The sequence below is a fragment of the Cyprinus carpio genome, chromosome A14 (assembly GCF_018340385.1).
Source record: "Cyprinus carpio isolate SPL01 chromosome A14, ASM1834038v1, whole genome shotgun sequence".
Lineage (NCBI taxonomy): Eukaryota > Metazoa > Chordata > Actinopteri > Cypriniformes > Cyprinidae > Cyprinus > Cyprinus carpio.
The window spans coordinates 15,269,802-15,286,850 of NC_056585.1; the positions used below are offsets into that span (position 1 = coordinate 15,269,802).

Below are 17,049 nucleotides of genomic sequence, written 5' to 3' on the forward strand. Positions count from 1 at the left end.
AGCCTTCATGATGGCGGATGACTGTAAAAGCAGAAAGGATATGATTTTTACCCTGTTCCAAACATATTACAATGTTTTCAAGTGCAACATTGGACCCATTGTAATCAGACATTTGGTGATTTGCTCATGTTCAGCCCAAATCAAAAATGAGACCAATAAAAGTGGGCTGCACTAATGTGATGCATTAACTTATTTATTCTGGCCCACTTCTTCTGATTATGCATATGCACAAACACACAAACTCACATCCTACAGTCTTCCAGTAGCTACAATATGTAAAGGGAGACACAAAACAATACACTAAAGACAACATCACTTAAGACAAGAAACCACACTCAGCTGTCAAAACAATAGATATAAATAACTTATCACTTCCATTTGCACATCGGGAATAATGTTTTTAAACACTGAATCTTAAAATATATTAAGCAAAACTACCATGATATTTCTTTCGTCCAGATGAAAGCCCTCCATGATCGATTATCACTTCAATTACAATCATATATCTGAAAGATCAACAAGCCATGTGAAGCGCTTATTAAAGTGTTCCCAGAACATAATCTATTAGATGAAAAGGTTAACAGGTGTTGTATATGGCTTCAATAAACAGTGGGGCAGATGACCAGTCAAAGAGTAACGCCAGCCTGTGGTGACACTCGCGGACGTTTAACAGTTTGTGACTCAATCTCAATCAGTCAGTGAAGGAATCATGAATCAGTTCAGTCACATTCAACTGTTAGTTATTTTCAAGACAATTCACCTATAGAGTTACAATTCTCAGTCAGTCTCAGTCAATACCAACACATGTCAGGGAATCACTAAATATGATGTTTTCAGGTGGCTATTATTCAATGAAGTGGTGGAGATCTAACTCTACAGGTAGATTGTTTCAAGAATAACATTCAATCATATTATTATCCATTAAATAACTGACTTCAATTCCTGCATAGAATTATATAAAGCAGATAATTTAAACTTCAACAATAATAAAAAGGTAAAATAATAAATGGATATATTCTTAATTTGCAGTGAACAGTGTTTTACAAACAGGATTATAAAACGTAAGTATATAAACAACATTTTCATCAGTGGTAGATATTTATATATATATATATACACAGTAGGAAAAGAAAAAAACAAAAACAATAGTTCACACCATGCCAACTGAAAATAAACTGCATCATGCTACTAGCTGGGAGCCATTCCAGGAGAGAGAATATGTGGTTAGTGCTTTCCGGGGTCTATGTTCTGACGCTCCCTTTTCCCATATCCAGTTGCTCCCATTTCTGTCAAAAAAAAAAAAAACAAGTTAAGAATCCTCATTTATAATACATTATTTACATTTTTAGTAAATAGTTAAAATACTGTTCTGAACAGTGTCAGAAATGTTAATACATATATTAACATTTATATATACATATATATTTATTTTTTTTAGATGTATGTTTTTCAGTTTTTTTGCCTTTATTAGATGGCATAGTGAATTTAACAGTTTTATTCAACAAGGTTGCATTAAATTGATCAAAGTTTAAAATAAAGACGTTTCCACTGTCACAAATAATTTTTCAAATGAGTACCAAAACAGCATATGAAAATGATTTCTGTAGGATCATGTGACACTGAAGACTGGAGTAATGATGCTGAAAAATCTTTGCCATCACAGGAATAAATTACATTTGAAAATGTATAGTGTACAGAAAGTTAAATATTTCACTGCAATAAATGAACATTTAATATTACTGAATTATTAATGATCTGACACCAAAACACCACCAAATTCAATTTTGATCTTAGTCATGATATGTGTTAAAAGACAACATCAAATGGATCGCATTGCTGAGCAAACAAAGGATATTCAGTAGGAAATAATGTAGGTCTTGATTTGAGTTTATGCATCTGGATTTGACAAAAGTGTAAAAGTTGAGTTATGATTACACTACAAAATATTGGTAGTGCGTATATATAAAAACACTATGGAAAGTAGTGATCACTTCAGCAGAGATGTTTCATAGGTGGAAACTGACATTATGCTTTGATCAAGTTTTCATTTTTAGAATAATTTACATTCATAAATTCTACACAATGGAAAACAATTGCGTCAATTGTTATGCCGGTAGATGATACAGATAATCGGACAGACCCAAACTGAAACTAAACTTCATAGGACTCGTACAATCATTGTGAAATTTATAACTATTGCCATTTCATGTTTCTTCTGTCATGGTTCTCATTGTCGTCATCATTTGAACTTCCTCCAGTGGAAGCTGACTGATTCAGACAGAATGCTTGAAATATCACTGGGTCAGAATGACATTACGTGGCAAAAACAAAATGAATCCTGGTGACGCAGAAAGGACACGCAGGATGAATCTATTAAATACCTGCAGTTTCTGGAGGGGGTCTCGCTGTGTCTGCTTGTCCTCTGGAACCACGTGGTTGTGGGAAGGATGACTGCCAGGGAAAACCCTGAACACACACACACAAACACCCGCGAAAAAAAGAAATCATTATCATTAGAAATTTATGTAGAGAACAATGGTTTCGATCTCTGTCCACTTCTGAACACTGTACCTCTTCCAAAAGCCTGTTTGAACAAATCATAATAGCCACACATGTCTTTTTCATACCACATGTGGTTAACCACCTGAAAAATGCTGGAATGACACGGATGTAAAAGAAGCAAAAATCACCAAAAAAACAGGAATTTTTCTCAGTCAAAACGAACCTCCTCTGAAATAAAACTTAAAAAAAAAAAAAAAAAAAAAACCAACAACTGTGTTACAGTAAGTGTATTACTAGATGTGAGGCGAACCCGTTACTTCAGTGTCAAGTGGATTTAAACAAATACCAAAGTGAACTTCTAGGGCAAAAAAAATAAAATAAATAAATAATAATTAATCTTAATTAAAAATTAATTTAATTAACTGTGCCGTGTAAGTACAACCTAATAGAATTGACTAATGTTAATTTATTAACAAAAGCTCAATCATTTATTTGTTCTTTAGTACTGAGTGTTTACTTGAATAATTGAAAAACTTAAAGCAATGCTTATTTGAGAAACACTTCAACCCTGTTTTAATTTGTTAGAATTTTATATTAATATTTAAATTAGGGTGCTTTTGTTGTGGTTTCAAAAACCCTGAAATTTTACTTCTGTTGCTATCGCATACTTACAGGGTTGACAGGCTGGAAATCCCTGCCAGGTGCTGTACTGATATTAGGCATCCTGGGTGGGAAGTGTATGGGCCACCCCTCTAGACCCTGATGGCCCACCTGTACGAATGGGCCACAGTATGGAGGGCTCATCGGGCCATTGGCCGAGCCAGAAGTGGGATCGGACGTCCTCCTTTCCTGTTGCCCCTCCAAAACATTGAAAAACGAAATCTAAATAAGCTTGTTGTCTTCCGTTTAGGAATTCTACCACATTTGTAGACTGTGATCTGTATTTATAACAGTATTAGAGCTTCTACCACAAGGTGGTGCCAATGTGGCACTTTTACCTGCTTATGTTGCATCTGAAGTCTCTCTAGTTTACACCTCTCTGCACGCTCTCTCTGACACTCATTCTGTGCTTGATGAAGCTGAGAAACAGAGATACTGAATTCAGAACTCACATAAGATTCTTTCATGTCTCATTATTAACAAACTGGGCATTTCTCTGGAGTCATTTCATTGGTTAGAGCTGACAGTCTAAGGGTCCGTGTAGTTACTGACCTGATTTGTCAGATTGGTCAATTGACCCTGCAGCCTTTCCACCTGCCGCCTCAGGTCTTCTTTCTCTTCGTTCATCCTCTCTCTGTCGCTCCTCTCCTTCCGGAAATCCTCTTCAAAGATCTTCACCTGAAATAAATTGCATGTGATGAGGACGCATATCTACAAGATCTCTGCAGCCATTGGTGCATTTCAGCAGACTGTAAGGATGAAGGAAGCTATCAAACCTCAAGCAAACTGTATGACTCACTGTGGAACCTTGACACAATCATTTCTTACAAAGCATTTGATAAATGAGGTAAAATGTCTGCAGAATCAATTCATTTAGAGTTTCAATGAGTGAAACCTCAACTCCTAGAGAACCTCTGAAAAAAGTTGGCGCAATGAGAAAACTCAAGCGTCCCGAGGAGCTCATTCACTGTTTGAGCTCATCTGACCACAGCAGGGCACTGTGCAATGTTAGTGTATACGGTGACCCCACAATATTTGCATACTTAAGACACACAAATGTATAAATTTTACTGTAGTCAATAATAAATTATAACATTTAGTGTGCTCCCCACTTGTTCCACTAACATTTGACAAGAAGAATGTTGTTTTTAACATTTGACAACAAGATGCATCAGAGTCTTCAAGTGTTTGTACCTGCTCCTTCAATACAGCTATCTGTGTGTGCAGCTCCTGCTGTCTCAGGTTGGCCACACCTTCTCCCAGGTTCATGCCTGGCTGGGTGGAAGAGGGAGAGTGGAGGTTCAAAGCTTCCTCTAATGCCTGTAAAAGAGACAACACAGTCAGAACTGATATTTGAATTTAAAACAATATTAAGCAAAAAATACGTGCTTTAATTAATTTTTAAATGACTTAAAGTATAATAATAATAATAATAATAATAATATAATAATATTATTATTATTATTATATAATATATATATATATATATATATATAGATATATATATATATATATATATATATATATATATATATATATAAAATCAGCACAACATTAATAAGAAATGTTTATCATTAATCTTATTGACCCCAAACAATTGAAAGGCAATGCACTAAATACATAACAAAATGCATTTCTTTTACAAATGCCATAGGGCTTTGGATTAGTGCCTGCCTAACTAAATGACAGTGGAAAGCTGTGTGAGCTTTACTGACCCTATTAAGCCGCTGGATCTCTTTCTCCTGGTATTCTCTTTGTTTAGTAAGTGGCAGCAACTGGTCCTGCAGGTAACGCACCTTTTGTTTCAACTCACATGTTTCTGAGGTGAGGCACTCCTTCTCGCCCTAAGACAGCATATAGAAATACACTGGTTAGCCACGAGAGCAAAACACAGTCACTTGGTCATATATCTAGACTTTATACAGTCAAAGATATTGTTAGGGTGATTTATTGTCTGACACTAGTAAAGTGAGAGACTGTCTTTAAAAGCATCTTACTATATATGTCACATTTCCAGTAGGGCTGCAACCAGTAATTAATTGGATACCTTTATCAAATTATGTTTTTGATAAAAGTGCAAGTTGATTTCCTGTATTGCAAGTCTACCAACACACTCTTAAGGTAAAATTACTGCACTACATTTGGGCACTCATGGATGTCTTTGAGGTTTACCTGCAACTCGCTTTCTGTAAGGATGTTTTGCAAAATGGAAATTATCACATGACTTTGAATACATAATGTCTTCAAATAAGAATATGCATTGTTTGTGCTGGGGAAAAAACTTCTAATCACAAGCAAGCATTTGTCAAAGCACCTGACACATGCCAGTCTGCCCACATGAAACTCTTTTGACCTTTAAAGCAGGTAACATAAAAACCTGTGGTCAACATAATTTTTTTTTCAATTTCGATATCATAAAAAAATGCATTTTTAATGACTACAAGTATGTATGACATACTAGCATCGGACACAAAATTTTGGTGTGCCTCTCCTATGGAACTGTGTGATCTGCTGTGGGGGCGAGTCATGCTGACAAAACCTTTGTAATGCTGTCCATAACTCATAAATAAACTAAAAACCATGAGAGCATTGAGATGTAAAGATAAGTAGGCAGTAGATGTGAAAATGAAACCAGTAGTCACATGACACAGTTTATGACACTTAATAAATCTCTTTACGACTGAACACCATATCAACAGCAATGGCTTTATTCATGGCAAAATCAACAGTATTAAAATTACAATATCTGACACTCATTAAAACTATAAGGCAGTTTATCTGTGCCATGCTTGACTGTCCCCTCCGGGACTGAAAGGAAACCATTGCTATATACTAAGAATGTCATATGGTCAACTAATGGGAATGACTGGTGCTTCCCAAGAGAAAACTGAAAGCACTGAATGACTATTTAAAGCCTTCATCGAGCTCCACAGGGTGCAAATACAGTAAAATGTTCCACAAAGAGTAAGAAAATTACAATTCTTAAACAAAAACAAAATAAAGAAGGGCTTATTAATGGACTTTTTTAAGAAAAAAAAAAACTTACACAGAAAGAGACTGTCTGACAAATATATATATATATATATATATATATATATATATATTCAAATTAGCCAGAAAACAATGGATGAATAGAACGAGTGAATTTTTTAAATCAGAATTTCTCTCCACCTAAAAGTAAGTAAGTACAGACTGACTATGGATGTGTCGTCTGCGGCTGAGACTAGGGTGTACCTGCACATTGTCGATCTTAGACTTTGCGAGGAGGAGTTTTTTTTTGTCATAATCTCTCTGTCTCTGTTCACGTTCTGCTTCGAGCTCAAGCACAGCCTTTTGAGAGTCAGCAAGCCGCTGCCGTAGGTCTGTGATCTATAAAGGAGAGAAAAGTCATAAATTGATGAAGGCTCATATGACAGTTTGTTTTTGTAAACTGGTTTCAGATACATCTGTTAACAACAGGCCATTCTAACACAACATAAAGGACCATTAGTTACAGAGCTGCCCTGAACTGGGCAAAAATGTTGTATATTACAATTTGCATTAATCTGCATGCCAGAGTGTGCCTTTATCAGAAGTTTTATAAGGGGTTGTAATCTATTTTATAGTATACTGATGAATTTTATGGTAGAAAGATTGATTAAAAAATAGTAAACCGCAAAAATTGAAAACAAAGCAATATGAATAACAAAAAATTGAGTTGTTTTTGTTCCATTGCTCTGAGTTTTAACACAATCCCCCCATGACGACAGAGGATGCGTGTAAAAAAAACAGCCCCAGTATGCTTTTTATTTCTATTTTTTCTCTCTCCTCTATCAGACCGAGCAGATGCAGAGATGCAACAGGCATCACTATCTCTGGGACGTGAGATCACGCGGCTTTGCAACCTTGGCCAGCCCCTACGGCGAGCCACAACAGGAAGACAGTGGGTATGGGGCGAGGTGAGGGAAATTCTGCCAGAGGTGTGACAGGAGGTGCCTGTGGTCTGGTGTGCAACACTGTGACACACACACAGAATTGCTTTCCATTCCTTTGCCCCAAAAACATTTCCACCACCACCCAAATGCAGTAACAGGATCTGTCAACACCCTTCTCGTTATACAGGAATTTCATGTGATGATTCATACGCTTCGATCTCCCACCATTCACACAGCGGCTAGTTGGACTCATCAAGCAGTTGTTGTTACTTAGTAGAGTGATTCATGTTTCTTTATGCATTGCTTTTTTTTTTTTTTTACTATCAATAAGGTGAGCCACAAAGGTAACAAGGCCAGTTGGAACATATTTATAGAGAATTTCTAGGTATATGTTGTTATGTACCTTCTGCTCAAACTGTGTCTTCATTGAATTCCACTGAATGTCCCACTGTTTGTTCACCTCCAGTACCTGAGAAAGGTCAAATGCAAGAGTTTACACGTCAGAGTCAAACAGGAAACTATGACAGCAGTAAAGCAAGCATAAAGAAAGCAGGGGACCTCCAGAAAGTTCTTACATCTTTCCTCTGTTTCTCCAGAAGCTTGATCTTTTTCTCATACACCTCCGGATCGCAAGTCTTAGATGGTGTTTTTTCTAAAGCTTTACCAGACTGTAAATGTAAAAAAAAATAATAATAAAAAAAAAAAAAAAAAAAAAAATTATGCATTTGCAGCCAAATACCAGGACTTCAGTACCAAGTCAACTCTAATAGGTTAGCATTTTTAAACAATAATAAACAAAGATTTAAGCTAACAAAAACTCAGAAAAAAAATTAGCTTGTTTTTTAAATTATTACTGGTAAAACTTGAAGATTAAATATTTGCCATTGTTCTAAATTGTTAATGTGTTAAGATTTATTTAAATATTTAATGAAGTGGAATTTGTTTGCAAAACTTTTTTTAAAAAATTAAGCCAAGAGAAAATAAAGTATAATCCCTTGCTCTGTCAAATAAAAAATGATCAATAAATAATGACCAAATCTGTATCCATCCTGTATCTTTTCAGCAGAACTGAAACTCAGTATGAATTATCTTCCAATTTAAATGTCATTAAATATCCCTGCTAGACTTTAAACTGAAAACTGATAACATAAGGTAATCAAATCACAGCAATTAGTTGATGACCGACCAAAGAACACCAGAATTTTCCCATTATACTACAGTACAGCAGTTTTTAGGTTGAGTCAGAATGTAACACAATGACCATGTGTATTGTTCTTCAATATTTAGTCATACCACGAAAAAAAGCCCACAAACGAGGAACTTAAACAGAAAGACCATTGAGGAAGAGCAGTATTCAGAGCCAAGGTGGTATTCCCAAAACTAATCTAAGTGGCAAAAGTGACTCAATAAGGACGCCTCTCAATTTAGAAACTGGAGCGCAATTTGCACATTGGTTTCTTTTTTTTTCTAAGAACTCCCACTGAAAACAAAACAGAAAAGCAACAAGACCGCAACATCACTGGTCTGAAAGGGAAATTAAAGACCAAAAAAAAAAAAAAACCCCACAACAAATTTAGAATTGCACCAGGAATTCTATGGTGATGTCACCTGAGATAAAAAGATTCATGGAAAAAAGTGTCAAGGTCATTTCCACCTTAGTTTTTGTTGTCTCTTCTTTCACTGGCTCCGCCTTTGGGCTCGGATGCTCAATAGGTACTGCTTGGGCTCCTCCGCTGACCTGCTCCTTCAGTTTCAAGTTCTCCTGCCTGTGCAGAATACACAGAACCAAAATTAAATGAAGAAAAGAATTGCAAGATTCTCTATCTGACATAGTCAGAGAACAAGCATCAGATGGAAAGACCCCTCAGTTCCAGCACAGCAGGAAATACTGTGGCCCCTTATTATATTTTCACAGTTTACTCACACTGATTCTTCTCACAGATTTGCAATGGGCAATGCAATTTTTGCTTTTAGTTGTTCCAATGAGCAAATTAAAATATGAGTTTATGATAATGAATTTAATGTGAATTGAATTACCTCAGCTGTTCCAAATCACGGTTCCGGTACTGGAGGTCATCCTCCATTTTTTTCCTAAGCTCACTATTTTCTTGTCTCAGCTGTTCGCAGAGTGTCTAGACATAAGAGCGAATTAAATTCTCAGTTAATCAAACCTTGATTAATTAACATAACACCAATAATAGCCAATATAGAGGCTTAAAAGGTGTCACAAGTGCAGCCATCTCACCTGTAGGAAAGATGTTCTCTGTTCGTTCTTCTGGACCTTGGATGATAAGTGGTGGAACTCCACAGCCATGCGGCCCAGGTGAGCCAGCAGCTGGTTGGGATTGGACTCTTCAGTAAATACACTAAAAGAACTCTCCAGTCGCCGGAGTTGACTTGCCAGCTCCATATTCTCCTGCGGCAGGTGAATCACTCCAGCCTGCATTATAAACCAGAGTTTACCTAAATATTCTTCCCAAAAACACCCCAACGCATAATACCAATCACTAGGGATCAAGTGACACTTTTACTGTCAATATCTAGACTCCATCGTCCCCGATACATAGGAAGAGCACTGCGAAACCATAAACTGAAAGTGAAAAAACCCTTAACTACCTCTATATAAACATTTCCAGTTTTTGCAAATTTGTGAACAGAGTTTTTTGTAAACCTAACCATAGAGGTATTCCATAAACTGATACACACGCATGAGTTTTTCAGTCTATCTGCATACTAATCCTGGAGTTTCCCTCTGAGTCATCCGAGGAACAGCCTCATACAGATAGATAGATTGATTCATTATGATGAACAAATCCCTGATAAGGAGCGGCAGCAAAAAAACAGCTGAGCAACTACAGTGACTGGAATGGGGCACACATGACTTACATGCATGGCACAGAATGACAGAATACGGAATGTTCGAAACGGAGCAACAATCCAGCAAAATACACACAAAGTTCACACACGTGCAGTTAAGTGACTGAAGCTGCCAAGGATTTCCTAACATCCCTGAAACTCACCGTCTGGGTTTCCGAGGCTGTCTTCTCTTCCATATTCACCACCTCAAACTCAGATGAACTTTCCTGTAAACACAAGAATTCACAGCGTTGCAACACTTGTTCTGACCATCACACAGAATACCAACTCATAAAGATAATTTTACGATTCACAAATGAGGAAAATGATAACTTTAAAGTTAAATTTGAATTAGATTTATACAGCATGTTGCAAAACAATATGTTTAGCACAGCTTTGAAGGGAATATATTATAAACACGTGCATTATGATAATTGCATATAATATGAAGTCATAAAGGATATTTCACTGTTCACGTCAAACCAAAATAGCCTGCAACTCAAAAAATTGGACATTATATTCCCAGTGTGGGATTTTCACAACATGTGAATACCGTACTATATATGCTATAATGGCAATTCAACAAGTTATAACATGTTATGATGAACTCATAAAGAATATTTTACTATTTTTCCTTCTCATGGGAATCAAATAGACACGCAATTCTCAAAACTGAAAGTTAGATTACTATGTTACATAACATCATTGACTCGTGACCTTAAAGTCATAATGGTATCATTCTGATAGCATGTTTCCAAAGGTTTCAGTAGAAGTGCTTACAGTTGTCTCTGGTTGTAAATGATTTCCAGTTAAACAATCCCGAGATTCTTGTCTTTCTGTTGTAGGATAAGCGTGATGTTTTCCATGACCTAAAGGAAGCCACAATCACAAGAGATCTGGTTAAAAACAGGCCTCTCCGGTGTCAAACCCTTCACCAACCTCACTCCATCAGAATATTGATATAACTCTACCTTGTGTGTCTGTCTGAACAGGAGTGCCCATGCACAGACTGGAGGCAAAGCTGGTCGTGGACGACTTCAGCGCTTCGTTATCCCTCACCAGCTCCTCCACCTTCTTCCGAAGCTTGGCTGCCTCTGTCTGAGACTCCTCTAACAGGTTTCCTAGCAGTCACGAGAAAACAATGGGTTACAAGACATAAGCACACACAGCTGCCCTGACACGACTGCATGTCAAATGGTGGAGTTACTGCAACACTGTGTCAGCTGCTAAAAGCTGAAAATCCAGAATCGCTTCATTTCTGATCCAGCAATAGGCTTTGAAGTCCAAATTAGCAACACAAGATACCAGTGAACTAATACAGGGGTTGGTGACTCAGATGCCCACAATGAGCAACATGTCAGGCATTTAACTATATGTAACCTCAACTTAATCACTGACAGATGTTGAAATTGAACATATTAAGGTGATTTTTAGAAAATCTTCCCAGGTGGAGTATATTAACTAATTCAGCCGGATCAATTCTTGATTCTCAAAGGCATTAAAAATAGGTGGCAGTTTATTATAATACCTCACCTAAACTCTTCAGACCTTTCATTCTGTCCCTCAAAACGGCGTTTTCCTCTAGCAGCTTTCTGTAGCTGAGGCTGCTGGCCTCGTCTTTCACCTGGCAATCGCTCCCACCGGGGTCATAGATGCGATATGGGCCTTTTCCCTCCATCTGTCACCCCCGTCACTTACCAAACATGTTTCCCTGTACTAAAAACAAAGAAATCAGGAGGTCATTCATTTGTGTGCACTGTACAGACAGGTTAAACAAAACTCTAAGATTAGCACTGACGGCATGGAAGTGCATTAAAAATGTTGATTTGCAATTCAAAGAGAGGCATTTGAATAATGGCATCTTGGGGATTTCTCTTTGGCTATTTCAAGACATAATGATTTGAATGCACATCTTTGATATCATACTCATAACTAAATGTGTCATAGCAGTCATTAAGATTTTCTAAAACAGTTTATGACTTTCCCATCAGCTTTAATAGGTCAAACAACCAAGACCAGCATAAATCCTCACTTCCATATAACCATGACAAATGACATTTCTGCTAAGTGACCGATAAAAACCAGCAGCCAAACAAAGGAATAATCATGTGCCACCAGACAATATCTCATATCCTAGTAAGACATTTTCTCAAAAACAAGCTCTTGAACACCAAAAACACAGCCTCCTACCTTCACAGCAACTGTAAACCCAAGTGAATCTAAAGCTAAACCCTTTCACTTTCCTTTCCATGACAAGATCTGTTTAAACAGCTCTAGTAGTGTCAACATCACGCTGTTAGGTGACCTTAGACCAGAGGAAACCTTATCTAGAGGATCATGTTTATTTCTAATCCCCTCCAAGCTCTTAATCAGCAGCTCTCAAATGACTTCACTTAACAATACGACCTCAAACAGACTCGGTATGGAAACCTTTTATTAAGAATGAGCCGAAAGCCCCTACCCACACAAGGTCAAAGCCAACGTATTTTGTGTTCTAAATAAATGACTCAGTTTCAAAACAAATAAGTGATGATATTAGCTTAGCATCCAGCTAACAGCAGGTGATGTGTTTATCATGCTAGCAGACAAAAGCTTTCACGCTAGCTCTGCCTAAATCCACAAACAGCACCTAAATACGCACGATAATGTCTTAAAAGAGGATCAAACATAGCGGTCGCACGATAACGGTTATACATACCTGTATTTTACCGCTAGGTTTTTGTTTTTAATGAAAATAGGGGCTCTTTCTGTACCCTGACGGAGACGCGTCTTTCATCGGCCAGAGGTTTGCGGAAGTGGTTCGCGGCGCGAGCTGGGAAATTCCGCAGAGATGTAAACAGAGCCGCGTTCACTCTAGTGATGGGAAGTCCGACTCATTTCCGCGAATCGGTTCATTCAAACGGTTCGTTTCGATTATTTCACGTCAGAACGTAATTACGCCATCAAGTGGTCCCTTGTAACGCTCTGAAACGTTTGGCATGTATCACAATAACGTTTTTCTAGTTTTAATAATAATAAGGGTGTTTATTGTATTTCGTTGTTCCAGTTCAGTGTGCTGCATCCAGCGTTTACTTGTAAAAAATATCCTGTAATTTAAAACATAAATATAATTGCTTTTACAATACTTAAAACCAAAGGTTTTGTATGCTTTAATAAAATGCTAAATTTTTAAGATAATTTCATAAGATCCGTCAGGCCGTCAGTAATCAGGCCACAGACATATTTGTCCGGACACTCCCCGCTTAGTGGATCATTACGAATCGATTCTTATTACGAACGGATCGGATCGATTCAGTACAATTCGTGAAAGAATTGTTCTGAACCATTACTGTGAACCGGTTCAACCGATTCGTGATAAAGATCCGACTCAAAGGAACAATTCGTTCAAGAATCATGCATCGTTCGTTCGCTCGCACACGTTCGCAAATTAGTTAATGTATTGGCTTAGTGGCTGTACTATTTCAGTGACTGATCTCATATAGGCTATTGTAGAAAAAAAAAATTACGCATCTTCTCTTTTATTATGATTGATCGTCGTGTTTTGATACAACATTAACTTTAATGATTCGTTTATGGAGCGCCTGCTGTTCATTTGACGTTACTGTTTCACTTCACTAGTTCTGCTGTCCAATGTCTAGTGTATCTGAAACGTTTGTGGTATTAAAAGCCTACCAAAAATTGTAGAATATAAATACATATGTGACTGTAGTTTACATGTGTGGGTAGAAAATACATCATTAATCAATATTAGATAGCCTAACATGTTTCAGATTTATATTTAATAATAAAGAAATAAAAAAGTTGCAAGGCGTCCTTTACTCTTTATTTACAGTAGGCCCACTAATTTCCCTTATAATATACCTGGAGCCAATTAAAGTTAGACACACACAATGGCACAGACACACATAAAATGCGCTTTATCATTAAATTTATTTTCAATGACAAAACAGGTAGTTTTATAAAGAATATGCATCCCATTTTGTCTCTGTTGCATTATTTTTGAACCATATATGCAATATACAGGGTTTAAATAGCTATGCATTCAATTATACAGCCCTAATAGTGATTCAGAGCTCTGTCATACTTATTCAAACTGGGGGGTATCTTGAAAACTTTAATCAGTACTGCAGGAAATTAAATTGGCTGTCTCAGCTGTTCTAAACTCCATTAGTTAATCTGAAAATAAATAACAAAAATTTTAATAAAAATTTCAACTCATTCTATAATATTTCTTGAATCTGAGCTGTGCTAATTTTACTAGTACACGAAGAAAGGAAAAAATTCCCAAGGGAAACAGAAAATGAGATGTTGTATTGGGTAACAGAAGAGTTGTCATTATTGGAGAATTCTGGAAGTTCATAAGCAAATTGCTGAAATGTTTATACAATGTCAATATTTTCAGCATTCTTAACACAATCAATACCTAAGGTGGATATGTCTGTGTTTATACTGCAGTATGATGTACAGTACGTTTTTTAAATAAGCATTAGAAAATGCTTTTAAAATACAGTCATGGTGAGGGGTGCAATTTGAAACATGCTTGGCATATTAGGAATTTTATTGTCAAAATATTCCACAGTTTACACAATAGCCTACTGACAGTAACAAAGCAGTCAGAAGTTTTGACTTTATGATAATTTTTCTTCATTATCAAGAGAGGGTTGTCTAATTAATTCAAAGAACTCTTGGGGTTTGTAATTTTCAGCATGTTTCCAATGATACCATTATGAAAACAGAAACTGAAGCTCGTTATGAAAGTAAACAGATGGACAGATGAATGGATGGATGTATTTTATGACCCTCGAGGTTAACTTCAGGAAAATTAATTAATCACAAGAATTCTAACAATAGTCTGTGTAAAGTTACTGGGTAATTTGAAACAATTGTTCATTATTACTTCCATTTATTCATTTGACCATATCCGACTCATTTTACATTGAAGTTCATTACATTTGTTTACAATCAAACCATAAAAAAAAAAAAAAAAAAAACATTGCACATGCAAAGCACAGATACTTTCAGAACAAAGGATCACCTAGCCAGATATACGCTTTTAGTTCTGTAATCCAAGTATGAGTTCAGTTTCCATCACTACAACAATAATGTTCTTACAGGAAATTTAATGCAACTTTATGATACAGCTTTTTAAGTATCATAGATAAGGCAGCTATCATCAAATCAAAATGATAACCCTAATATCCTCTTTGTAAAATTTACCTTGCATTGAAAATTAATGGTGACATCTTATTGAAATTTACCATTGTGGTATGAAGGATTAACATCACAAACGTACTAGATTCTGTTTTTAAAAAGTGGTTTACCTATCAAAATAAATAATACAAAAAATATAACACTTGTAACATGATTTATTTTAAATACCGGAGGTCAACAACCAAGCAACTTTAAGACTTGTAAAGCTGCATGTACAGTAAGAATGTCCAAATGAGGGTCCAATTGAAATATATGCATTTTTAATGAAAATTAAATGCACTCAAAGATAGTGTTTACAAAAAAGGAATCAATTAAAAAAAGCAAAATACTGTTTAGAACATTAGATTAGTCCAGTTTTGAATGGACAACCACACCTTTTAGTAAACAATACATAAATAAGTGACTTTTAATAAAATTTTCCTTTGACATTAATACTACAATCAACATCATCATCAAAAAGAAATTCCCTTTCGTCACAGCTTTTATGGAAATCCAAATTAACTGATATAATTCCAATTTTTATCCAAGCTTTTAAAAAAGATACATCAATTTTCTTTCTATTAATAATAATAAGGAAAAAAACATGGTACAATTACTCACCTACACATTATACTTGTGTCCGAGAGGCATTTTTAAGGAAACTGGTGGCAATGGGGGAAGCGTTTGCTGTGTTTTTTAGCAGAAGGGGAAATTCCCACATAGTGAAAGGCCCTGATATTTTTTTAGCTCAAAAGTGGGACCTGGTATGCGTCCAGGAACTTGAGATGCTTAGCTAAGTGTTACCAGACAACAGATATATTTAATAGTAACATAGCAAATTTTGACTGTTTACAATGGCATAGTATGTTGTTGACAGGAGTGAAGGATATATTACATCAAATTATTTAAACTAACTACATAAATCAGCAGTTTAATGCCTGACATTAAGTTAGTGGATTATAATACACCATAAATCTACATGTATTTTTCTTGAAATGGTCCTATACATAAAGCACAACATAGGATAAAGGTCATAAAACCAAGTATAATTGCATTTTTGTTGTCTTTCAAATGTTTTTAAACCACAAAAAAGTAATCACAATTACAGGCACAACGGAAAGTGCACTGACAAATAACCTTATATTCTTAAATGCAAAACTGCATGCAGCTTTTGTAAAAATCAGCAGACAGTACACTTAGAAATGCACAATGTTATGCTGTTTAAGTGTTGTCTGCATAGTAACCTTTTGTTACCTCTGACATTAAGCATCTCGTAACACCCTGGATTGTTCAGTTTTGTCTTTACTTTAGCATGTGCAAAACTGTTCACAGTAACGGTCGAAAATGTCATTATGATGATAATGTATTTGATGTTTTGTTCTGAATTTAACAATGTTATTGCTATTGCAGACATCATCGATGGTGACTAGGATGTTGGTCTACTTGCAGGGGATTTCCTAGCCCCACAAGCTTTTTTCTTCTTTCCTCTTTTAACTAAAGATGGCCTGACAACAGCTGCACTCACACAATGGCATGTCTGCACACACACACACATGAACACAAGCGTGCACGCACATATACACATAGATGCAGACAAGAGTATAATGAATTGATGGTTTGAAGGCTCATTTTTGACATAGGAAGGCCGTTGTACGGAAGAAGACCCATCAATGCCTCTACTCACACCCTGAAATCAGCAGATGACAATACTGTTGCTGTCTGCTAAATGGGAAACCTCTCTTGAAACTGGTGCGAAGCCCAAGAGAACAGAAAATGCATTGAAGTTCAATTTTCAAAAAAATTAAAAAATAAAATAAATCTCTCGAAAATGGAACATGATATGTAATTAAGGTGTGATGTGCATCGATAAATCCAATAAATGCAATGTATTTAGGGCAGACACTAAGGTTCAGCAAGTAGCATGTAT

At 36.2% G+C, this 17,049-nt stretch overlaps 1 protein-coding gene across 5 annotated transcripts; it reads right to left on the reverse strand.

The window, feature by feature from the left end:
- Positions 1-177: 177 nt before the first annotated feature.
- LOC109066272 (TNFAIP3-interacting protein 1-like) lies at positions 178-15,877 on the reverse strand. 5 transcript variants are annotated; one of them, XM_042769997.1, is made up of 18 exons: positions 15,744-15,877; positions 11,466-11,648; positions 10,904-11,053; positions 10,713-10,801; positions 10,097-10,159; positions 9,322-9,516; positions 9,114-9,208; positions 8,731-8,842; positions 7,652-7,744; positions 7,480-7,545; positions 6,397-6,531; positions 4,878-5,006; positions 4,357-4,482; positions 3,715-3,840; positions 3,501-3,581; positions 3,175-3,360; positions 2,382-2,466; positions 178-1,286 (listed from the first exon to the last, which is right to left on the reverse strand). In XM_042769997.1, exons 2-18 carry the CDS (start codon positions 11,608-11,610, stop codon positions 1,225-1,227), a joined length of 1,938 nt encoding a protein of 645 aa, XP_042625931.1. In that variant the 5' UTR covers positions 11,611-11,648; positions 15,744-15,877; the 3' UTR covers positions 178-1,224. The 5 variants fall into 5 exon arrangements, with proteins under 5 accessions (XP_042625931.1, XP_042625928.1, XP_042625929.1 ...); XM_042769994.1 differs by having other exon boundaries at positions 3,175-3,363; positions 15,744-15,876; XM_042769995.1 differs by lacking the exon at positions 15,744-15,877 and adding an exon at positions 12,631-12,760 and having other exon boundaries at positions 3,175-3,363.
- Positions 15,878-17,049: the final 1,172 nt, after the last annotated feature.

Excerpts from the sequence above, each read along its gene's own strand:
- LOC109066272 (XM_042769994.1), bottom strand. The coding sequence starts at position 11,610 with ATGGAGGGAAAAGGCCCATATCGCATCTATGACCCCGGTGGGAGCGAT. Across the intron at positions 10,160-10,712 it reads ATTTACAACCAGAGACAACT|GAAAGTTCATCTGAGTTTGA; the intron begins GTAAGCACTTCT and ends TTGTGTTTACAG. Across the intron at positions 4,483-4,877 it reads AGATCCAGCGGCTTAATAGG|GCATTAGAGGAAGCTTTGAA; the intron begins GTCAGTAAAGCT and ends TCTCTTTTACAG.